The 26,098-nt window shown below is 36.8% G+C and overlaps 1 protein-coding gene across 2 annotated transcripts in view; it reads right to left on the reverse strand.

The window, feature by feature from the left end:
* Nucleotides 1-26,098, reverse strand: part of RALGPS2_1 (RasGEF) — a 75,346-nt gene that overhangs the window by 14,878 nt on the left and 34,370 nt on the right. For both annotated transcript variants that reach the window (XM_051209910.1, XM_051209911.1), the window contains exons 4-10: nucleotides 18,124-18,207; nucleotides 15,066-15,155; nucleotides 12,434-12,650; nucleotides 7,407-7,556; nucleotides 5,377-5,982; nucleotides 2,724-2,773; nucleotides 698-816 (exon numbers count right to left, since the gene is read on the reverse strand). In XM_051209910.1, the coding sequence (XP_051072895.1) occupies nucleotides 698-816; nucleotides 2,724-2,773; nucleotides 5,377-5,982; nucleotides 7,407-7,556; nucleotides 12,434-12,650; nucleotides 15,066-15,155; nucleotides 18,124-18,207 (1,316 nt within the window). The remainder of the gene's footprint in view (nucleotides 1-697; nucleotides 817-2,723; nucleotides 2,774-5,376; nucleotides 5,983-7,406; nucleotides 7,557-12,433; nucleotides 12,651-15,065; nucleotides 15,156-18,123; nucleotides 18,208-26,098) is intronic.

Here is a 26,098-nt window from a genome sequence, read left to right on the forward strand (position 1 = left end):
ATTGGAAGGTGGTTAGGGGTGCCAGAATAAAAAGTGGCACTAGACCATGAGAACACTGAGTGTTGGACCGAGCTATGCTAGTAGATATGGTGTACCTAGTTAAGATCCATGCAACCAGTAGTTGGGGATACTGAGGGATATGACTGAAAATTGATTACAATGCTTCAGACATATGGGCTCTTTATCTTCCGTTAGGACTTAATTTATTTCCGTTCAGTATATATATATATATATATAATTTGAACACGGATATTGGTACAAAGGAGCACCAGATACATATTTGCCATACAAATCTCATTCGATTTGCGTGAGGGCTGTGATATTGGTCGGGTGTCCAAACCGAAGTAGGTGGTTTTCTTAGGGGACCACAACCGGAGCCTTCCACCTAAAATTCTAATCCACAAGGCAGTGGAACAACGTCAGGAGATGCAGTCCCATGATAGCCGGTGACCAACGATTGGTTCATACGCCATTTGTTCCCTTAGGATCCTGCAGCCAACCCATATGCACCAATGGTTTGGAATCAGGGTTTCCCAACTCCCTTGAATGGATCCTGCGTATCCCTCAGCACGGTTAAATCACCGGACATTCAATTTTCGTCCTCTCAATCTCGTAAACAACACCCCCGCCACGAGAAGGCAGTGAATAGGACTTCCCTGGCAGGCGAATTATATATATATATATATTAGCGACTTACACATTATCAAAAGATAATTTCATATTCCTATTAAAACGTGGTGACCGAGGTAAAAGTTGACTACTGCTACCAGTATTAGTAGTAGTAGTTGAAGTAGATAAATTTTGTTTATTTTCAGTCTATAAAGAAGATTAAATAAAAAAGAAATCATCACATAATTCCATAGTGAAAAATAATTGACTTTAACTAAGGAAATTAAGTAGAAGTTAGCAATGGATCTATGAGATCAACACAAAATCGAAAATCAAGTAATAATAATGTGAAATAACTATTTTGCCGCCTATCTGTTATATGTATTATTTTCTTCGATCATTTTAGCATAGGGGATGAAAAAGATTACAGAAACCTTCTATAAGGTGATTAGGACAAGTTTTATATATAACTAACTACCTTCTACTTCAATGCATGATGTATCGGCCTGCTTGAATATCTGGGCTACCTGTTCCTATCATCATCTACATATTTTAACAAGTTATCTAATTTTGTTTGTTTTATTACATCATTATGGTTATTAATTGCATAACCTATTCAAGTGCGTTTCTGAAAACTGTACAATCTTTCTTTGTACAAGTTACAAAAGGCCCAATCAGAGATATCGTGGTTGCTGGCAATATGCAACAAAAAGAATGTACATTATTTAGATGTCGATTGATTGAACTACTAACTTGTAACTGGCGACCACTCAATATTTATCGTCAGGATCGACCAAGAAGTAAAAAATGGAAACTTATTGAAATACCGAAAATATAATATTGACTAAAGCTAATAATAGTAATAATAATAATAATCCTAGTGTAGGTGTAGTAGTAGGTAGGTAAAAAACTAGATTGCCCAAATCACGACACACAATCAGTTCATGAAGTTGTTGAGTGGCGGTCTCAGCCATGTTAATAAGTGAGGGCTAATTGGTTGGGGTCCGCGCGATTATTGTAACCAATGGTTGGAAATGATGGCTGATATATATCAGAGCTGATCACATTGCCACAAATGTATTTAATCTTGAGTTTTATTTAATATTCACTTGGTATTGTTTCGTTTGTATCTTCCCATTGAGGTTTAAGACTGCAATTGATCAGTCTATCAGAACTCAGTACCAAGTGAATTTAAATTTACTACATTGCACAAGTAAGTGGCTGTCAGGACTCAGTAGCTGAGTGGATAACGCGATGACGTTTGAAGCGAATGGTACTCGGTTCGAGTCCCAAATTGGAAGAAACGCACGTCTTGGATTCCACTACTAGCCACTATCCATCTTCGTTTATAAAAATGTTTTATTTATGTTTAGCGTTTACCACTATCACTCACGCTGTTATTATCCCTACTACTCTAGTATTTATCTTGTAAATCTTATTTCAATATACTAATGTTGTGTAAAAGTATTGTTTGTTAAAGATAATCTATAGGTCAGTCAGTAACAACGCAGGACTTCGTACGTACGTACGTACGTAAATTCGAGTTGCCATACCCTTAATTATCCTTCAAATATATATATATATATATATACATATACTCAGACAATAATAATAATTACTATTATGCCGCATAAATCATTCGATTTGTGTAAGGGCTAGGATACTGTCCGGGTGCCCAAACAGAAGCAGGTGGTTTACTTAGGGAGTCACACCCTGAGCCTTCGACCTAAAGGTTTCATCCACAACGCGCAGTAGAACAACGTCAGGAGATACAGTCCCATGGTATCCGGTGATCAATAACAAGTCCATACTCCATTTGTTCCTTTGGGATTCTGGAGCCAGCCCATGTCCATCAATGGTTTAAAATCACTGTTTTCTAACTCCCCTAGGTGGATCTTCCATTTCCACCAACCCGTTTAAAGAAGTCGAGATCAACTTATTAACAGGTTACAAATGAGTATAGTTCTAAACTAAATTACATATATATGTAGCCTTCAGATTGCTTTATTCACTTTGAATAATCATTTAGCATAGGTTGTAAGGAGTTGATGAACAAATAGAAATGAAAGAGGTATATCGTTATTGAATCATAAACAAGGAAAAAAACAACTTACTTTATCAATAGTCGGTGTTGTATCATTATCACAGAATAATAGTCCGAATCCTTTATGAAAATAAACAAATGAATATATGCATATACATATATATATAGCCAATTTGATGAGTTTCATACATAATAAGCTCAACTATATACAGTAATACATAAGTAAATGGAGAGCTTACGGAAACAGTTTTTTTTCTCTCTTTAAAAACAGTGAAGTAATGATTGCTGGCTTCTTCAAACAGGGCTTCAAATTACAAGAAGAAGATCTTTAGTGAGTAAATGCTGTTTTTAAAACTATACAACTTATTTCATCAATAAATACTTTAAAATCTTGTATTGTAGATGTATACTATGTCTTTGATACCCATGAACATACATGCTACAAACATCAGTATTCATAGAATCTCAAGTGAACAGTATGTAAAATAATCACGCTTTGCTGTTTGTCTATTTGAAGATTCAAAAACGATTAACCTAGATATTGGTAGTGTAATAAGTATGGAATTACGTTCGACTGAAGAACAAAATCTTCAGGATTGAATTTCAGTAGACAGATGTTGAAAGATATTCAGTTGAATGAGATTGTAAGAAATAGAAAGCATAAAGATACTCCCCAAAGGTGCCTATTTGAAGTTTCTGACTATGTTTTAGTTTTCAAATGAAATAAAAAATTTATTCTATTGAAAATCCCTTAGTTTCTTCTAAAAAACAATACCTACTGAGTGTTATAATATATTAAGCAATTGTACAATGATGTAGGGCTCTGACACCACTTTTAACCAGTCAACATCTTCAAATCCAGTGTAAACCAACTAAGATTTGAATAAACACACGAGATGACTAGTAATCACATTATATAAGTTTAACCTAAACCCTAACACATGAACCAAGTAACAATGATCCCATACATTTAAAACGATATTAACTCCGTCTGGAGCCCCTCTGAGGCTACTGCCGGTCCCAAGACCGGATAAAGGAGGAGGGTTGGGCATGGGATTAGAGACCCCATCCCGTAGAAAACTAAAACGATAACCAGGAAAAACAATTCAAACCACTTAAACTCTTCCCTGCTGGTAAGAAAGTCTCCATTTAGAAGAGTTATGACGCCTCATGGTGAAACCCAAGTTCCTTCGGAAGTCAAGAGGCTGACGCCGCTGCTGACAACCAGAGCAACCATTTATTTAGGTACATGGAATGCTCGTACAATGTGGGACACCGGGAGAGTCTACCAAATTGTTGCAGAAATGAAGAGATACAACCTGGAGGTGCTTAGAATGAAAGAAACACATTGGACGCAGGTTGGACAACAACGACTAACTTCAAGGGAGCTTCTGTTATACTCCGGTCATGAAGAAGAAAGTGCTTCATATACACAAGGAGTTGCATTGATGCTGTCCAAACAAGCACAAAATGAACTTATAGGATGGGAGTCACATGGACCAAGGATCATCAAAGCCTCCTTCAAAACAAAGAAAGAGGACATTTCAGTTCACGAATAGCCATTAAGCTCTAAAAGAGTCATTTCCGTTCCACCTAGTAAGGTAAAAAGCTTTTTTTTAAAAAAACTGTTTTAATTAGTCAAATAAAGAAGAAGTATATTCTTTGATGATCAACTTTTAATGAATTTTTTACATTGAATTTGGAAGAATAAATGCTTATAGGCATACTACAATCTAATCACAATTCATTGAACTAAATGTTCTATGGAAAAAGTGGGTCGATCAATGTGATTGGTCACTGAGTTTTAGAAGAAACATCAGGTATTCAGCTTAATTATTATTAAATATGTGGCTTCCTTACCTCTTAATGACTTCTACTCTGGACTCATTGAGAGTGACTGTATGTAACTTTGTGGAATATGGTATTGTTTGGATTTACTCTGGTTCTATAGTTTTGATCGTGAACCGGGTATGTGATATAACGTGTTTCGGTTTGTATATAGCGGATAATTTGCGTAATCAACCTAACAGTGTTATAAACTCTGTTATCCAGACCAATTTCATTATTGTATAGAAATTTTAGAGTAGTATACCGAAGAAGGAAAAATACTTAAATTTATATGTCATATCAAGAAACTGGTACGGCTAAGAGTGAGAAGAGTCAACTCTTCATCTCCAAATGCTCTCACATGGCCACATGCATACAAACATTGTCAGGGAAGTCCTACTCACTGCCTTCTCGCGGCATTACTGTTGTTTACGAAATCGACAACACGAGAAGCGAATGTCCGGTTCTTTAAACGGGTTGGTGGAAATGGAAGATCCATCTGGGGGAGTTAGAAAACAGTGATTTTAAACCAATGATGTACATGGGCTGTCTCCAGGATCCCAAAGGAACAAATGGAGTATGGACATGTTGTTGATCACCGAATACCATGGGACTGTATCTCATGACCTTGTTCTACTGCGTTGTGGATCAGACCTTAAGGTCAAAGGCTCAGGGTGTGACTCCCTAAGTAAACCACCTGCTTCTGTTTGGGCACCCGGGCATTATCCTAGCCCTTACACAAATCGAATGATTTATGTGGCGCATATCTATTTGATGCCATCTTGTACTAATGTCTATATATGTTTAAATAAATAAATAATCGTGTCACACAGAATTTTAATTATGATTCATAAGTAATTTGATGGAGTAAAGAATTTAAACCAATCAATGCTTACCTCCCCAGCTGCCTAGTTTTCGATGAGTTGGTCGTTTTCGAGGCCGTTGAATTGAATTCACCACAGAATGGTTTGATGTTAAACAATGAATACTTGATGGCATTGAAATATCTTCTTGAGAATATGTTTGTTTAACACAAGGTGGTGGAGGTATAATTGGTGCTTCAAGTAAATCGTATAATATTGAATTGGATTTGATTTGTTTTTCAAGTTGATTCACTGTTGAATTAGATGGATTACCTTTGTTAGTATGCCTTGTTCCTGTTGTTTTGTTATTTATAGTTTTACAGGATAATGATAATGTGGTAGTTTTAATGGAAGACAATGTAGTAGTAGTTGTTGTTGTTGTTATTGTATCACAATTGGAAGTAATGTTTGTTGTACAATTATAAATTGGCACAGGTTTTAATATATTATCATTATTACTTAAAAATGAATAATTCGGTGGGACATTATTTTGACGTGATACATCTGGTGGAGATGATGTAGGTGGAGGTTCTAATTGAATAGATAATTTATAATTTGCATCTTCAATAAATCGTTGAAGTTCTTCTATGTAACGTTGTGCTTCCAAATAACTGGCTATGGATTCATTTCGAACAAAAGCTGATGAAATTGAAATATAATATAAAAAAGAAAGGAAGACAGTATTTTTTAAAATGATAACTTAATGTGAAACTGACATAAAATTAACCAGTACCTTTTTGAACGGATTTCAAAATTCCATCTGAGCAGTTCTTATATGGACCGTAATTTGCCAACACTAGAACTGAGTGAAAGAAGCAGATAGGTAGTCTTTTTATGAGATAACATCTTGGTATGAAAAATAACTGTGTAGGACTAAGATCATAAATCCCCTAGTTGAGGTTTTAGAAAGCATACAACTCAGTGTATTAACTGGTTAATAAACATGGATCAGAACGGAAGTTAATGGTGATCATATTTCTCGTAAAACTAAGATGAATTCTTTAACATTTTCAATCGAAATGTCTCTTTTAATACGTATGCCCAACAACCGCCTACCTCGACGGGAGATGTCTAGTGTAGGAGTAGGTTGGAAGAAGGTTAGTGGCAGCCAAACTAAAACATGGTATCAATCCATGAAGTTACTGACAATTGGACTGACCCATGATAATAGCTATAAACAATCTGGGTAGCGTCCTCGTGATTATTGTAAACAATAGTTAGGAACGTTAAGTGGAACGTCTCAAAATTGGTGTATTCATTCTATATCTTCCCTTAAATCTTAAACTTCTGAATTCCTCATTATTTTTTGTATTTATTACACCAATATATATTTTCTTGAATTGAACCTTCGATGTCTATTCTTTTCTATTACCGCTAATACAATAACTAACTTCACTATCCTGAGATTTGTCCTCATAATTTCATTTCTCTGTTCTAATAGGGTATGGAGACTTGACCCGATGTATAAACGTATCAGATTGTATGTTGCAACTGGATGATTACTGGTTATTTATTCATTTTTTGACCTTTTCATTACACTTACTTACTTACGCCTGTTACTCCTCGTAAAGGAGCATAGGCCTCTCACTAGCATTCTCCATCCAACCCTGTCCTAGGCAATCCTTCCCAGTTGTTATTCATCCTCTTCATATCGGCTTCACACCCTGAGCCTTTGACCTAAAGGTCTGATCCACAAGGCAGTGGAGCAACGTCAGGAGATGCAGTCCCATGGAATCCGTGTCCACCAACCCGTTTAAAGCGACGGACATTCGCTATTCGTCCTAACAATTTCGTAAACAACATCCTCTGGTGTGAGAAGGCAGTGAATAGGACTTCCTTGGCAGTGGTTGTATGCACGTGGCCATGCAAGAGCATTAAGAGAGGAAGAGCTGACTCTCCCTACTCTCGACGGTACCAGGGCGTTTGATCGTAAGAACATAATAAAAATCGTTCTTGCTTTATTTCCAAAACCGAATAGTTTAAGGAATAACGATACCAATACTACTACTACTATTACTACTCGTATTAAAACTATATAAATTCAAATATATTTCATCACTTACGATAGTTGGATTGTTGAAAATTTGCAATAATCCGTAAGATATTATTAATTCGATCTTGTTTACCTTGATTAGTCCATGTACTATTTTCACGACGACTATACGATGATGATGCAGCCACATCAATAAAAGTTAAATCAGAAAGATAAACACCTTTAAACATGAAGAACAAAAAAAAATAGTTAGGCAGTACAATTTAACCCACTAAGCATAAGGTTTAAACTCAACTCTAAATCAACTGTTTCAGTATACACACAGACGGGTAGTAACATTAGTCGACATACTTAAAATTTAGTTGATACTTAAGTATTTAATGAATGAGTTAACCTAAACTAATAATGATAAGTTATTATCAGAGGATAGAACGCCAATCAATAGAAAAGTTTAAACAAACATTTATCCGAATTATCTTTTGATAAACAGAAACGAGATTCCAGTTATGTATGCATCATACCGGGGCCACGTGTATACAGCCAATTACTGTCAGGGAAGTCCTACTCATTACCTACTGTTAGCCGAGGGGTTGTTTACGAAATTGAGAGGACTAAAAGCGAACCTCCGACGCTTCAATCCAGTTAGTGGATATGGGAGATCTACCTAGGGGATTTAGAAAACCCTGACTCTAAACCAACGGTACACATAGGCTAATATATTCAACTATCCAGATGTATCAGTAGGTCATATAGTACACAACATTGATCAGTATCGACCAGCTGGAGGTTAGCGATACATCATACATGTAAAATAAAACCACACCATCTAATAGAGTTTCACAAATTTATCAATCAAATCAATATGTCTACTTAGAACTTAACACATAACACTGTTATTACTTCATTAGTAGTACAGATTCATTATGATATGTAATATTAAACATAAACGTGAGAAATACTAATAAAAGTCATAGCTAAGAAGGATTAAACAAAATGTAGTACTAACGATAAGAATGAAACTAATAAGATTTCAATAAGTCCATGAAAGTAGATCATGATAATTGTGATTCAAAGAAGCATAACTAGTTTTTTTTTTATAAAAAAATTATCTCTTCTTTAATCTATTCAAAACGATGAACTTCATATGTGTTATTCCATGGTCACTATCTGTTAAAAAGAAGAAGAGCTTAAACTCTACAATTTACAAAGTAATCAATTATATATCTAACTTTACATGAAAATGTTTGTGATGGCAAAGTGATTTGATTGTGAAGAAAATAAGATTGAATTATTTAATCATTAGGCTAATAAATAGTTGAATTAATGAGTCAATTAAAGCTAGATTACCATGGAAACTTTGAACAGTTGTTTCATCTTAGTATAAGGTTTCTCAGCCGTGCGCATCTACGACTCCGACCCACGAATGCTTAACCTCTAGACCATTCAGTCATTGTTCGACAAGGTAACAATGGACATTTCATTAAGGAGAGATATGAACTTAAAGGTACACCTCCGGATGAGAAAACAATACGTGAAAAGTGAGAAGAAAGCAACATTGTCAAAAGTATGTCTTAAAATAAGAAAGATTAGTTTAGAGAAGAGTACTCTTTCCGAGGAATTCATTTTCAATGTTGTGTAATCCTAAATATATACACATATTTTTCAGGATGATAATAATTACAATAATAGTGATAATAAACTTCTGTTAAACATGTGGTGTGTTCGAAGAGATTACGAGTTCAACTAATCTGCGAACGGAACGAAGATTCAATGACACAATGACCAATAAACTAACCATTCCGATGCGTCCCAGCTTGGTTAACTAGAGAGAGAATTCCAGGCTTAAAAATGGGAAATGTATTCCACAAGCAGCCAGAAGCACGAACAACAACAACAACAACAACAATAAGCACAACTCAAGTGTATATATACACCGTGTAAAAATGTCTTTAGGGAACGTTACAAAATAGCATATTGAAAGACAACGAACCAATAACATTTTAGGTCCTCTCAAATGAGAAATACGACATGAAGATGAAAGTGGGTGATTTTAAAATAGAATTACAAAAATAAGGCATTTACCAAGTGAGCTCTAAGAATTTAACATACCCAACATGGTGACAGTGAGGTAGAGTAAAAAAAGGAAGTAAAAATCATTTTCCTAATAATAGTTTTATTGTCAATCAGTTATCATCAACTTCTAAATAATGAATAAGAGGATAAGATTATCAATCGAATCAGTCAGGCACAATATTTCACAGGGCTCCTATCTCTGGCAGTATTCAAATAGACGACTGTGAACAGCTGAAAACAGTAACCACAACCACAATTAATAGTATGTACAATTTACGTTCTACACATTAATGGATAAGTATACGTGATGGAATGTATATATATACGACATATGAATGACAAAATAACAGACAGAACATAAAATATGGGTAATTGTTACAGTTACATACACATACGTCCAAATGGAAATCCAAATAAAACAAATTAAGCAATTGCAAAACTACTGAGAAAATGTAACAGTTTTTATATAGGTGAGAAAAAAAAGCTTAATAATCACCACTCTCACTGATTGTGAAATGGACGATTGATATCATGATCATGAACCATTTGGATTTATATCAGTATAGGGTTGTGGAAATTATTAAGTTATTGATTGAGATCTCCACAACCCTATACTGATAATTACTATGTGCTCACTAATGACTAGCTTCGTGAGAAAATTCTCGGAGCTCTAGTGAGAAGCCATGACCAGTGGAGCTAATCCGTGTCGGGTAGAGACAGGCATTTACCTCAGTACAATGGAAGATGATTGCGCGATTTCGTGGATTGGTTGAGTTTGGACATTAACACTGTTGGATGCCGGCTCAGTGGTCTAGTAGGCTAAGCGTTCGCGCGCAAGACTGAGGGCCCTGGGTTCTAATCCTGCGGGGGATCGTGGGTGCGCACTGCTGATGAGTCCCACAACAGGACGAGATGGCCGTTCAGTGCTCCCAGCATTTCAATGGTGTTCTAACATTAATCGGTCCAAGATCTCAATCCATATTTAGATTTTAACAAATGAGGTAGCAAAGTTTGAACATCGTAACATAATGTATTGCAGATTTGAGAAGCCAGCTTAAATCACATATGCAAGACAGATCAAAGTTAAGTACATAAATCTATATTTAATAAATCAGGAAGAATTCTTAATGATGTTCAGATCACTGTACACAGAAATAACATATATGAAATGAAGTGAGAATCCGTTATTGTGTTACGCAAACATGTGACAACATAAAAAATTGATTGATAGAATCTGATTACTACTATGCATTGGAAAAATATAACATGGTTACTACTACTAAGAGATTAATGTGGAAAACAGTCCAGCAAGTCATCATTTGTAACTGCAATAAATCAGTAGTAAAAACTAGTTACTAACAATACATGACTTTCATGGGAATCACAAAACGAGGATTAATGTCCTTAAAATTCTAGATATACTTTGTTGATAAATGCGAATTAGTGTAAAATCCAGGTTCTTGACTTTGACGAATTAACAATTAGAATAAGGTGCATCATGTGACATCGTGACACATTGTTAATTTCAGCTCACACAACAATACAATATGGATAACTATCTTCTCAATTACAAGTAATTACATTTATATTTTCATGTGAATTAAACACTGAATTATTTTGCTAGGAAGTGAAAGGTAACAGTAATAAATATAATTCCATCATAGACGTCTGTTATGGTATCAAAGAACAATCTATTAAAGTAGCTCTGGATTTAAATTTCCAATACGAGGTTTGAGGTGTACACTAATGAGGAATATATATTTCAATGGTTGAGATCATGAGTCAACTGAAGTTAAACCACCATGGAAAACCTGAAAGCACTCGACGGCTGTTTCGTCCTATTGTGGGACTCCTTAGCAGTGAGTACCCACGACCCTGTCTCACGAGATTCCAACGCAGGACCTATCAGTCTCGCGCTCGAGCGTTTAACCACTAGACTACTGAGCCAGTATCTAACCGTGTTAATGTCTAACTTCACACAGTCGTCTAGTGGTTCCAGGTTTTCCATAATGGTCTAGCTTCTATTGACTCATGATCTCAACCATTGAAATTACTATAACATTCACAAAAACCCTTCTGAATATATATCTATTAGGCATTGTCAATAGTTTTAACTAAACACACTAATTAGTCTATTTGAATAGTGCAATAAGAATATGAAGTTTATCAGAACTATGTGCTAATAGATTAGTGTAATACATTTCGAACAATCTGATCACACATATACTTGTTGTTAAAACATTTACATATAAAAATAAAAGGTCAACTAGACTAAAAAAATGGAGGATGAGAAGAGAAATGAGATAATAAATAAAATGATATGAAAAATAATGTAATACCTCATCAATCTGGATAATAAGCTAACATTACCAGGGTAGGTTTACGAGTGAGAACAAACTATTTTTGAACAAGTACATATGTGATCAGATTGTTCGGAATGTATTACGCTAATATACATCACATAGTTCTAATAATCAAATTTATCAAAATGGACTCATTTTTTAAAAATTTAGTCTAATGATGCCCCCGAGGGTGGGGAGACTTAGCTCTCCCTCTCCTAATGCTCTCACACATGGCCACATGTACACAGCCAACTATTGCCAGGGAAGTTCTACTCATTACTTATTGTTAGCCTGGGTGCTGTTTACGAAATTGAGAGGACGAAAAGCGAATGTCCGATGCTTTAACCGAGTTGGTGTATATGGGGGATCCACTTAGGGGATTTGGAAAACCCTGATTTCAAACCAATGGTCCACATGGGTTGGCTCCAGTATCCTGAGGTAACGAATGGCGTACGAACCAATTATTGGGCACCGGCTACCATGGGACTACATCTCCCAACGTTGCTTCAATACCTTATGGATTAGACCTTTAGGTCGAAGGCTCCGGGTGTGACCCCCTAAGAAAACCACCTGCTTCGGTGGTCTAGGCACCCGGATAGTATCACACCAATATTTATGTCATCAAAGTCTAATCCTGATTAATGTTATCTAATATAAACACTTAACAACAATTAAAACTTACCTAAATATGGTATACATGGAAGACGTGAATTATCTACAGCTGAACGAAGATTAATAAAATTTTCTTCTTGAGAAAACAAATCTGACAATTTTCGAAATATATGACGATCACGTGAAGATAAATTAGACCATGTAGCATTTAATCGATGAATACATTGCATATGTAAAGCAGATACAATAGCCATTCCTGATGAGAAATTATTTAAATCAACTAGTTTCTGTATAAAGTAATGAGTAGATGTGTGTGTGTGTGTATGTTTAAGTGAGAGAAAATATAAAAATAGCCAATATAATTTTATTTATGACAATAATAACAAGATTAGTAATTTGAATAATTATGTAACAGAATTAGACTGAAGTGATATTGTGAAGATTGATTGAATTTGTAGGGTGTTTTAGTCATAGACTAATCATAGACTCTTTAGTATTCACAAACACATCGGAGATCGAACATAGAACCTTCATGTCTGAAGGTGAACGCTTGACTAATAATATAATTCCAACTTTAATCAATTTGAAATACATTGTGATGATTATCCACTGTCGTTGACAAATATACATTGATTCAAGTTGGTATACTACGTCAGTACAATGAAATGCCATAATATAACCACATTAACAGAATCAGTAATAGAGGAAAAGATTCTAACCCTAAAAAACGAACTTGTTAGATGGGAATAATTTTTAGGATAATTAAAAAACAACAACATAGGATTGAAGGCAAAACAAAGAGTGAATGCATCTGGATCACTAAAAGATTGTGAGCCATGTCAACTGCTAATTATGCTGATAGAGCGGACCTTAACCAGATAATCTACACCTATATACATGAGTAAGACTAATAGTCAGTACCTTCATGAATTAATGCCATGACTTGATTTGGACGTCTCTAAATTTCTTCCAGCCTACTCCTACACTAGACAACATCGCCTGTCCACATAAGTGGTGGTTAGGTTTACGTTACACATGTCCCACCCACCTTAGATGATAAATATTTCTAACCTTATCGACTGATTTGTCATCTCTACCTAATACAGTGAATCCACCCCTAGTATTGCTAATTTGGTGGTAAAAAGACATTTATAATCGAACACTAGTAAACTATGGATATAATCTCTTTTAAAACATTAGATTTTACAGCCATAGAGTACAATGGAGTAAATCGTTGTACAATAAACCTGCCCTTTGGCTGGTAGACGGACATGTCGACTGAACCAAAAGGGATGTGCGTTGAAAAATACCGACTGAGCATTTTGAATTGGTGCCAAGGTTTAGCCAGACATTAACTCACAGATTGATATGACTTCCAAAATAAGTAAAATGGTCGACGCAATTTATTACTTCATGCGTTAACGTAGACCAGTTATGAAGAAATGTTTTCCATTTAGAGAAGTATAAACACATTCTAAACATGCTTGTATTGTAGCTCATGACGATCAGAAGACTATATTTTTTATCAAACAGGACTTTCATTGGTGATGATAATATAAAATACGATTTCGTTGTTAACTAAAGAACCCGCCATATTCGAGATGATCAATTCTCAGTGTCATTTATTTCACTTATAACAATGTGACCGGGCCATGATGCGGTTACCAACTTCTCAATAAAACTTTAGGAATTCTTTTCGAGATAAGTCGTGAATGAAAAAAAGGTTTATAGAGACTATTCAATTTCGGTAGATAGTTTTACAATATAGAGAATTAACTCAAGTTAAAAATGCAAACCATTGGATGACAATATGTACAAGTGATTGATCAATAAGTAGTGATTAATGTCATGTTTATCTGATCTTTTTAGAGATGACTGAATGTTATCGATTAAATTAACTATTTGTTAGCAGTAACAGATATGAGCAACTCATTGATGTCAATCCTTAAAACTGTTTCACAAGTGTATATCGAACTTGTTTTGATCGATAGGCCGTACACTAGGTTTTTTACTACTGCGGTGATATTAAAGTTGATCCCCGATCAGTGCATTTCAACTAGGCATGTCTATAAGGTACACTGATTTTATCTGCTCTACTACTAGTACCTAGGAAGATACAAGAACTTCGCAACTATTATATATATATCTTCCTATATATATATCTTCCTACGGGTATTGTATGAGTACTTTATACTTTGATGAGCTAATAATTTCAGGACACTTGTGATTGTAATTTCAGTAATGTTTGTGTTATTATTCGGTAAGAACAAATCTTATGAAAGTCAAAAGTGGAATAGTTGTTTTCCGGGCAATTGATTTAAAACTACAGTAAATTTCTATTACAAGTATTTTGAGAATAATCTCGACAACAAAGTTAGTTATGTGAGAATGATAGAATTGAATAGTACTGCTTAACTTCAATGTATATTACCAACAATAGAGATAGTTGTATGTTGTCACATTTAATTGTAGTGAGATTATGTACAAAGACATTACTGACTCTATAGGCAAACGAGTAGTGGCAACTTAGTGATCACTAGAATAAGTTTGGAATTAACTGTCATACTGACATTGTGGACTACTACTCACAAACTAACCATAAATCTGACTACTGGCTTTACAGACATACAAGTAATAGCATAGACCTCAATTCAAAACATAAATTAATAATCAAAAGAAAAATAGTAGGTATATACACTAACCTTTGCTATTCGTATAAAATGTGATAATATTTCTGTTCGCTTCGATAAACTTTTCTCATTTAATATATCTTTTTGAACCCAGAATATGATCTAAAAATGGATAGATAGATTTTATATCAGAAGGCTTTTTATAGATATTATAGTAATTTCAATGGTTGAGATCATGAGTCAATTGAAGCTAGACCACTATAGAAAATCTGGAAGCACTCGATGGCCATTTCCTCCTATTGTGGGACTCCTCAGTGGCAGTGCGCATCTACGATCCCGCCTCGCGAGATTTGTACCCAGGACCTAACAGTCTCGCACGCGAACGATTAACCATTAGACCACTGAGCTGACTGGCATCCAACGGTGTTAATGTCTAACCTCAACGAATTCATGAAATTGAGCGACAAATAAATTTTTTATTTTATTTTAACACATAGATATTGGTACAAGGAGACACCAAATACATATGCGCCACACAAATCTCATTTCATATGTGTGAAGGATGTGATACTGCCCAGGTGCCCAAACCGAAGCAGGTGGTTTCCTCGGGGGGCCACACCCGGGGCCTTCGATCCACAGGGCAGTGGAGCATCGTAAAGAGATGCAGTCCCATGGTAGCCGGTGACCAACGATTGGTTCATACGCCATTTGTTCGCTCAGGATACTGGAGCCAGCCCATGTGCACCATTAATTTGGAATCAGGATTTTCCAAATCCCCTAGGTGGACACTCCATGTCCACCAACCCGGTTAAAGCGCCGGACGTTCGCTTTTCTTCCTCTCAATTTCGTAAACACCGCCACCGCCACGAGAAGGCAATTAGTAGGACTTCCCTGGCAGAGGCTATATACGCGTGGCCATGTGAGAGCATTTCGAGAGGAAGAGCGGACTCGTCCCACTCTCGGCCGTTTGGGGGCGACAAATAAAGTAATAACAAGTATGATAATGAACAAGCAATAAACAATGTGTAGGAGAGAGAGCGGGGGAGAGAAGAAACATTAATGATAAAGAACAGGAATTTAAAGTTCGTTCGAAAAGATAAAGATTATATCTCTTTGTTTTTTTAGAAAAAAAGAATGAAAATAAATCTCTAGTTGTCATAGTGATAGATAAGGAAAATTAATATTTTCTGTAATAAATATTAAGCTAAATCCTCTTAGTTATATTATAAAGGTCAAATAGAATTATATAGTTTAATCATATATCATAGATTAACAAAGAGACATTATATTGATGGTTATTATCGATTTAGTTATATAGCATAGAACATTTTATTGAGACCTCGAAAAAGTCTAAAAAAGTTAAATAAATACTGAAAATGTGAAGTAATGGTGATAACCAGGTACCTCAATGAGCACAATTAATGAAGCCTTACAACTACATCAACTTTATACCTGATATATATATAAAGTTGGCGATGAGATGACTGTTTCATTAAATAATATAAACGTTACCTTAGGGTAAAATCATAAATAAGAAATTATCACTAGTTACAATGTTTGAGAGCGATGCTAGGGTCAGACATAGGGTATTTGGATAAATTGTTTGAAAGTGTGAACTATTAATAACTTAGATGGTTGAGATATAGACTACATATACCTAACCATAGCCTATTTCAATGCGCAACTTTGACTGGGATAAGAGTGCATTAAAGGAAAGCTATGAAAGCGTCCAAATCAAGACATGCCGCTAGCTAATCCATAAAATCACTGACTGTTGAACTAGGCTGTATTGATAGATGCAAAGTAACCGGTTATAATGAGCATGATGATGACTGCAATCAGTAGTTAGAGATGATGGATCAGGGTTAGGTTGTGTAGACATTTTATCCTACACCATATGGTGAGTTTCAGGATTCCATTACAGATACACAACCTTTTATTATTTAATTTTTCTCACTACTATTGACTATACCATTACTATGAATTCTTTATTACATATCTAGTTAATTTTATTTCTCTGTACTGATCTCGCATGTCCCCACACATTAGTTATAACTGAGGATGTTTCATAGTTGAGACTGTATTTATCTATCTCCCTATTAACATGTTTTTTTTGCTGAATCTCACTTATATTGTTAACATTTAAGATTTAATGCTATTTTTGCCTAATTACTAGAATTAAACATAAGTGTCATGCATTTGAATTCATCAATCATAGTAGAAGATAGAAAGTTAGGATAGTGGCACTAATAAAAGATATTTTGTAATTTAACTATTTATTTAAACACACAAAAATTGGTAGGAGGCAATAAATACATATATACGCCACATAAATCATTCGATTTGTGTGAGGGCTGCGATACTGTCCGGGTGTTCAAGCAAATGGTTTCCTTAGAGGGCCACACCCGGAGCCTTTAACCTAAAGGTCCAATCCACAACGCAGTGGAGCAACATAAGGAGATGTAGTCCCATGGTAGCCGGTGACCAATAATTGGTTCATATGCCATTCGTTTCCTCAGGATACTGGAGCCAACCCATGTGGACCATTGGTTTGGAGTCAGGGTTTCCCAATTCACCTAGGTGGACTCTCGATGTCCACCAACCCGGTTAAAGCGCAGGAGGTTCGCTTTTCGTCCTTTCAATTTCGTGAAAAACAGAAATGCCACGAGAATGCGGTGAGTAGGACTACCCTGGCAGTTGTTGTGTGCACGTGGCTATGTGAGAGCATTTTTCGAGGGAGAGCTGACTCTCCCCACTCTCGGCCATACCAGGGCATTTGGGGGCTAGTAGAAGACAGAAAGTTATAACAGTAGCACTAATAAAAAATATTTTGGCATTTATTCATTTATATAAACACATAAGCATTGGTACATAGAGGCATCAAATAGATATACGTGAGAGCTGGGATACTACTGCCCGGGTGTCCAAACCGAAGCAGGTGGTTTTTTAGGGGGCCACATCCGGAGCCCCCAAAATAAAAGGCATTTTGGTAAGTAGTTGATGTTACTTCAAACAAAAACACAACAACAACATTATAAACTTATAAGAAATCGTTCCGATGTGAATCAGTTAAACAGTAAAAAAGAATGAATCTTTTAAAGAACAATAAACAAATAACAAAAAAACTAACTTGATTAAACCATCTTGTAGAAGCAACAATATTTGGAGCATATTGTAGTTTTTCTTTACTATTCCATTTTAATGTATAAAATTCCTAAATTAACAATACGAACAGAATGAAAATTTAAATTAGAATAATGATTGATAATTGCTTTAGGCTTAGGCTGAATAAGATCGACTATCTTTTGTGATTAAACTTTTAGATGACTTGAGTAATTACTTACTCCGCCTGGAGCCCCTCTGAGGCTACTGCCGTTCCCGAGCCCGGATAAAGGAGGGTTGGGCATAGGGTTAGAGACCGCATCCCGCAGAAAACTAACTCGCTAAAAAAACGCTAACCAAAATAAACAATTCAAACCAGTTAAACTCTGCCCCGGGAGTAAGCAAGTCTTCATTTAGAAGAGTTATCACACCACATGGTTAAACACGAGTTCCTTCGGAAGTCACGAGGCTGACGCCGCTGCTGACAACCAGAGCAACCATTAATTTAGGTACATGGAACGCTCGTACAGTATGGGAGACCCGGAAAGTCTTCCAAATTGCTGCAGAAATGAAGAAATACAACATGGAGGTGCTTGGAATTAAAGAAACACATTGAACGCAGATTGGAAAACAACGACTAGATTCAGGGGAGCTTCTGCTATACTCCGGTCATGAAGAACAAAGTGCTTCATATACACAAAGGAGTTGCATTCATGATATCCAAACAAGCAAAAAATGCACTTATAGGATGGGAATCACATGGACCAAAGCATCAGGACCAGACAACATTCCAGCAGAGGCACTGAAAGCAGACGTAGCGGCAACTGCAAAGATCCACCGCATTCTCTTTAATAAGATTTGGGATGAAGAACAAGTACCAACAGACTTGAAAGAAGGACTTCTGGTCAAAATTCCAAAGAAAGGCGATCTCAGCAACTGTGATAACTACAGGAGCATCACTGTTCTTTCAATACCGGGAAAAGTCTTCAACAGGGTATTGCTAAACAGAATGAAGGACTCCGTAGACGTCCAACTTCGAGACCAATAGGCAGGATTCCGTAAGGATAGATCGTTTACAGACCAAATCACAACTCTACGGATCATTGTGGAACAATCACTTGAATGGAATTCATTACTCCACATCAACTTCATTAACTACAAAAAAGCATTTGATAGCGTGGAGAGAACAACACAGCATGCATCAATCCAATCACAATTGACGGAGAAAATTTGGAAGATGTAAAAACCTTTACATGTTTGAGCAGCATCATTGATGAACACGGAGGATCTGATGCAGATGTGAAGGCGCGGATCGGCAAAGCACGAGCAGTATATTTACAACTGAAGAATAACCGGAACTCAAAACAATTGTCAACCAACACGAAGGTCAGGAATTTCAATAAAAATGTCAAGATATTTCTACTGTATGGGGCGGAGACCTGGAAAACTACGAAAGCTATCATCTAGAAGATACAGGTGTTTATTAACAGTTTGTCTATGCAAAATACTTCGGATCTGTTGACCAGACACTATCAGCAACAACGTACTGTGGGAGAGAACAAATCAGATTGCAGTGGAGGAAGAAATCAGGAAGAGGCGATGGAAGTGGATAGGACACACATTGAGGGTAGCATTCAACTGCGTCACAAGGCAAGCCATCACATGGAATCCTCAAGACCAAAGGAAAAGAAGAAGACTAAAGAACACATTACACCGAGAAATGTAGACAGACAAACATGAGAAGAATGAACAACAAGTGGATCGAACTAGAAAGGAAGTCCCAGGACAAAGTGGGTTGGAGAATGCTGGTCGGAGGCCTATACTCCATTGGGAGTAATAGGCGTAAGTAAGTAAGTAAGAATTATAAACTGAACTTTAGAGCATATTTTTCCTAATGAAAATTATTGATATAAACCGAGGTTCAAACTGGAACCCTAATGGCTGAATGTTGAATAATTTAATCACTAGGTTGATGTTTTATGGTAAATAGAATTTCTTGCATTGAAAACAAAATATATTTGCTGTATTTCAATGGTAAATGTTTCAACAATGTGTCAAAATACTAGAAACGTGACAATTTATGTTATTACAAAATCTCTTTATTTTCTGAACAGAACAACTTTTCATATGTAAACTTTTCTAAAAATGAAAGGATAATGGAAAAGATAGTTGAATGCTTTATGCTGATTACTTCAAGGGGTATAGTAAACTAACTAGTAAGTTTATTCAACCCAATGTAGAAATACAGGACTAAATCGGGAAATATCTATATTAACAAACCAAGATATAGTAGTAAGGTACGTTGGTACTTAAAAATGATCTGATAAGGGTCCGTGTAAATATCGTAAATGATGGTTGGATATGAACACTGATGTAACGAAGAATCTATCACAATGGAGTAGAAAAATTCATTTGTTATCCATTAAATTTTGAGTTCCAGCATTCTTAATTCTTGAAATAAATTTCGGGTGTTTAGATTCTTTTACTATCATTACCACTACAATTATTGTGATTTCTTTAATGTCTATCCCATAGTGGTATAGCAATTCGGGTTAACGAAAGTTTACTTGAGGCTATATGTTATGATTGATTTACCAAAAAAACCCATTCTTTGAATGTCACATTTATTTGTTACATCATTTATTTAGTCAGTCAGCTGCAACGTAGGATCAGGTACATATATGCATAGGTTCAAGTTGCCACACTTCATTAGTACAACTACATGAACACCAAATTCATAGTAGTTACTTCAATGGTAGTAATATATAAAAGAAGGATTGTGTATAAGGATATAATACATGAAGAAAGAATTGGTCCGGAGATAGAAATGTATAAAGCAATTTTAATCTAATGGTATAAGGGAAGACAAAGAGTGTGTACATCGACGCCATTGTGATCGATCCTGAGTCGTGTCACCCAGTCTCCAAACATTGGTTACCATAGCCAGGCGGACCCCAATCAAGTAGTCTACATCTACCAACATGGATTAGATTATAAGTTAGTGACTTTTTGGACTGATGGCATGTTTTGGTTCGGCCGACCCTGACTTCCTTCCAACCGTCTCCAAAACTACTCAGCATTGCGCGTCGTGGTAATTGGTGTTTAGGCATACGCAACACGTGATCTAACCATCTCAGTCGATGAAGATTCATAACCTCACCAACTGATTTACCATCATTCCCTAATACCCTGCGTCTAACCTCACTATTGCTTACCCGGTGATCCCAGCAGATGCGATTAATATTTCTAAGACATCTGTGGTCAAATATTAGTAGCTTACGAATATCTTCTCTTAGTGGCCACGTTTCGCAGCCCTAAAGTAAAACAGAACGAACTGCCGTGAAGTATTAGATTTTAAAATTACCTTGAGTTTCTCTAATCTATGCTATACCATAACAACATCGATTTGCCACTAGTTATTCACTGCCTACATGCCTATGAATTACATATCATATCTCTACACTAATATATATATCGATATGGTTTCCAACATCATAAACAGTACTCTTCGAGCAGTTACATTAAGCAATAATTATATAGTGTCACAGTAACCATAAAATGATATCGATTTACTGGGAAAAAAAGGAGATTATGATAATCAATGTAGGATTCAATTAAACCCTTAGTACAATACATAATATTAAAAAAGAATTAACAGAATATTTTAATAGAGGGTTAGTATTATGGTAGTTAAGCAAGAATTAAGAGATGAATATTGAGAATGTGTTTGTTTGATTAGTGTTCAGCTGAAATTCACTCTTATATCGATAATCAAGATAGAGAGTGTAAATGTACAAAGTTCTTTTCAATGCAAACGTTAAGTTTGTGAACATGGATTCCGAAAGGTTCAACAATATGCAAAAAATGAAGTCAAAAACCATATGGTGGATAACCATACAGACTTTACTTAATACAACTTGATGTCGTGTATTAAATCATTATGGTACGATGAGTCAGGATCATTTTCTTAATATCTCATTGGTAAAACGATTAGCTGTGATAACACCATTGTAGATGAGTAACTTGCTTCTTAAGAATGGATATACCATTTGAATGATATTGCGGAGTCAGCTACATATTGCTGGAGATAGAGCTATCACGAGTTCACTTAATCTGCGAACAGAACAAAAACTTGTGACCGTAGACCAATAAGCTGGCTATTTGATGCATCCCAGCCCCGCTAACTAGAGGGAGAAGTTCTAGCTTGGAACGAAAAAGTATATTCCGTAAGCCAGAAGCACGAGTGAATAATAACAGACACAAATCAAACGTATGTATACAACGTAAAACTGTCCTTAGGAAGCGTAGCAAAAATAGCATACTAAAAATACACAACGGACCAATAGCGTTAAAGATTCTCCCAAGTAGGAAATACGACATGAAGGTGGAAAGAGCACTTTTGGCGCGAAAACAAGGAAATTTAAATCTCCAAAATAGAATTATAAAATTAAGGCATTTACCAAATGCGTTCTGGAGATCTAACATCCCCAACACCTCCCTCTTTTAATGACGTACGTTTCTGGGGTCCACTTGCATTTTGACCGTTTGTTGTCGTTGTCGGAGTGACCACCATCTAAGTCGTAGATCGACCTGTCGATGTGCTTCTTCCTGTATCGGGAGTGCGGGTAGACTAAAGGTATATAATAGGATGTCAAGAGGGAGATTCCCTTCTGTCGATGGGCGAACTGGAGCTAACCGCTTGCGTAGCTGGTTCCGATGTCGATTCCACCTGTCTCTTCCTACCTCTACTTCGTACATGACATGGTCTAATTTTCCTACGACATGTGCTTCAGTCCAGAGACCATGATTTGGTCTGTAGCCCCGAGCGAACACCGGACATCTTTCCACTGAAGTTAATGTGTGAGATGCGTGCATAATAGCTTTCTCTGTTGTGTCCGGGAACTAATGTGAGATGACAGCACTGGGTCCAAAATCTGAAGCGTCTGCAGCGACAATGATAGGCATGAACGGATCGTAGTGTGTCAGCAATAGTTCATAGCTTACGATTGTTTTTAGCCTGCAAAATGCAGCTTCACATTTTTGTCCAGTTCCAGCTGGTATTCTTATTCAGAAGATGATTTAGCGGGGCGCGTATGTCATGCATCGACGGAACAAAAGCTGAGTAGTAGCTAATTAATCCCAGGAATGATCGTAGCTCAGAGATATTAGTGGGAGTCGGCATCAGTTTTATAGCTCGGATGTTTTTCAGGATCTGGTCTGCGACCCGCGGCATCGAAGATGAATTCCAAGTATTTAACTGACGTCAAGAAAAGCTGGCATTTTCTGAGCGTAATCGGAATCCGTTATCGTTGACGCGTTGTAGTACAGCTGTCGTGCGTTCTCAAAGCAGTTCTAACGATGTGGCAACAATCAAGATGTCATTGAGATAAGTTGCGACCCCCAAGTTACCCGATAGAATGGTATCTATTAGTTGCTGAAAAATAGATGGAACTGTTTTAGCACCAAATGGTAGGCGATTGTACTGAAACAAGCCACGATAAGTATTTATAATAAGTAACTCTCTCGAATCTTCAGCCACTTCCACTTGTAGATAGGCATCAGCGAGACCCAGTTTTGCAAAGAACTTCCCACCACTTAGCATTGTGAACAAATCTGCAGGGACTGGCAGTGGGTAATGATGCTGTTCGAGAGCTGCGTTAAGACTTGTGGAAAAATCTGCGCATAATCGGGTTGTGCCATTAGCCTTCTTAATAACCACAATGGGTACTGCTCAGACAGAATAAGAAACAGGTGTAATAACTCCCTGTAGTTGAAGGCGGTTTAGTTCTTCGTCAACTTTCGATAATGCTACGTACGGCACTGGTCTCTTTGGGTGAGAGACAGGCTTAGCTCCAGATTTCAACCGATGTGTTGTTTTCATAGCAGTGCACTGACCCAATACAGGCTGGAAAATGGTTGAAAACTCCGTCATTAGTTCTTTCGAATATGCTTCAGGTTCATGAGGTTTTTCACCAGATGGTATACGGTGCTTAACGGAACGTCAGCTAAGTGTAGCCGGTCAAACCAGTCTAAACCAAGTAGATTAAGACCAGCTGGTGTGACGTAACATGATAAGTCTTGCGGATTGAACGCTATATTCGTCTCCTAAGCTATTCTGTAACCCCCAAGCTATAACTAGACAGAGACCTGAACACGAGGGAGAAGACGCAAAGTATGCGAGAAGTAGTTTACTCCAAGGTTCATTTTAATACAGAAAATACAGGGCTTTTGTAATATTTTAAATGTCCTTGGGTTGCTAGAAGATTCTGGAATGCTACTAAACATAGTAGCAGTGTGGCAGCCAACCAATCGGAGCCTCTGCATGTGACGTTTCGCTTCCTTGATATTTTTGGCTAAGACTTCAAGTAAACACTGATTGGATGAAACGCTTATAAGTGTTTCCTGATGCTTGCTTGTCTTTTGCATGCAATTTTCTGGATCACTCCAACAAAACATACCCCGGTAAACGTCGAATCTTGAAAAGAAACTTTACAATCTAGTTGTCCCAACAAACGTGCGTGATCTTCCCGTCTGACGTAACAATTCTCTCACGAAAATATTGGATCAGAATGTGGGACAACTAGATTGTAAAGTTTCTTTTCAAGATTCGACGTTTACCGGGGTATGTTTTGTTGGAGTGATCCAGAAAATTGCATGCAAAAGACAAGCAAGCATCAGGAAACACTTATAAGCGTTTCATCCAATCAGTGTTTACTTGAAGTCTTAGCCAAAAATATCAAGGAAGCGAAACGTCACATGCAGAGGCTCCGATTGGTTGGCTGCCACACTGCTACTATGTTTAGTAGCATTCCAGAATCTTCTAGCAACCCAAGGACATTTAAAATATTACAAAAGCCCTGTATTTTCTGTATTAAAATGAACCTTGAGTAAACTACTTCTCGCATACTTTGCGTCTTCTCCCTCGTGTTCAGGTCTCTGTCTAGTTATAGCTTGGGGTTACAGAATAGCTTAGGAGACGAATATAGCGTTCAATCCGCAAGACTTATCATGTTACGTCACACCAGCTGGTCTTAATCTACTTGGTTTAGACTGGTTTGACCGGCTACACTTAGCTGACGTTCCGTTAAGCACCGTATACCATCTGGTGAAAAACCTCATGAACCTGAAGCATATTCGAAAGAACTAATGACGGAGTTTTCAACCATTTTCCAGCCTGTATTGGGTCAGTGCACTGCTATGAAAACAACACATCGGTTGAAATCTGGAGCTAAGCCTGTCTCTCACCCAAAGAGACCAGTGCCGTACGTAGCATTATCGAAAGTTGACGAAGAACTAAACCGCCTTCAACTACAGGGAGTTATTACACCTGTTTCTTATTCTGTCTGAGCAGTACCCATTGTGGTTATTAAGAAGGCTAATGGCACAACCCGATTATGCGCAGATTTTTCCACAAGTCTTAACGCAGCTCTCGAACAGCATCATTACCCACTGCCAGTCCCTGCAGATTTGTTCACAATGCTAAGTGGTGGGAAGTTCTTTGCAAAACTGGGTCTCGCTGATGCCTATCTACAAGTGGAAGTGGCTGAAGATTCGAGAGAGTTACTTATTATAAATACTTATCGTGGCTTGTTTCAGTACAATCGCCTACCATTTGGTGCTAAAACAGTTCCATCTATTTTTCAGCAACTAATAGATACCATTCTATCGGGTAACTTGGGGGTCGCAACTTATCTCAATGACATCTTGATTGTTGCCACATCGTTAGAACTGCTTTGAGAACGCACGACAGCTGTACTACAACGCGTCAACGATAACGGATTCCGATTACGCTCAGAAAAATGCCAGCTTTTCTTGACGTCAGTTAAATACTTGGAATTCATCTTCGATGCCGCGGGTCGCAGACCAGATCCTGAAAACATCCGAGCTATAAAACTGATGCCGACTCCCACTAATATCTCTGAGCTACGATCATTCCTGGGATTAATTAGCTACTACTCAGCTTTTGTTCCGTCGATGCATGACATACGCGCCCCGCTAAATCA

The sequence above is a fragment of the Schistosoma haematobium genome, chromosome 1 (assembly GCF_000699445.3).
Source record: "Schistosoma haematobium chromosome 1, whole genome shotgun sequence".
Lineage (NCBI taxonomy): Eukaryota > Metazoa > Platyhelminthes > Trematoda > Strigeidida > Schistosomatidae > Schistosoma > Schistosoma haematobium.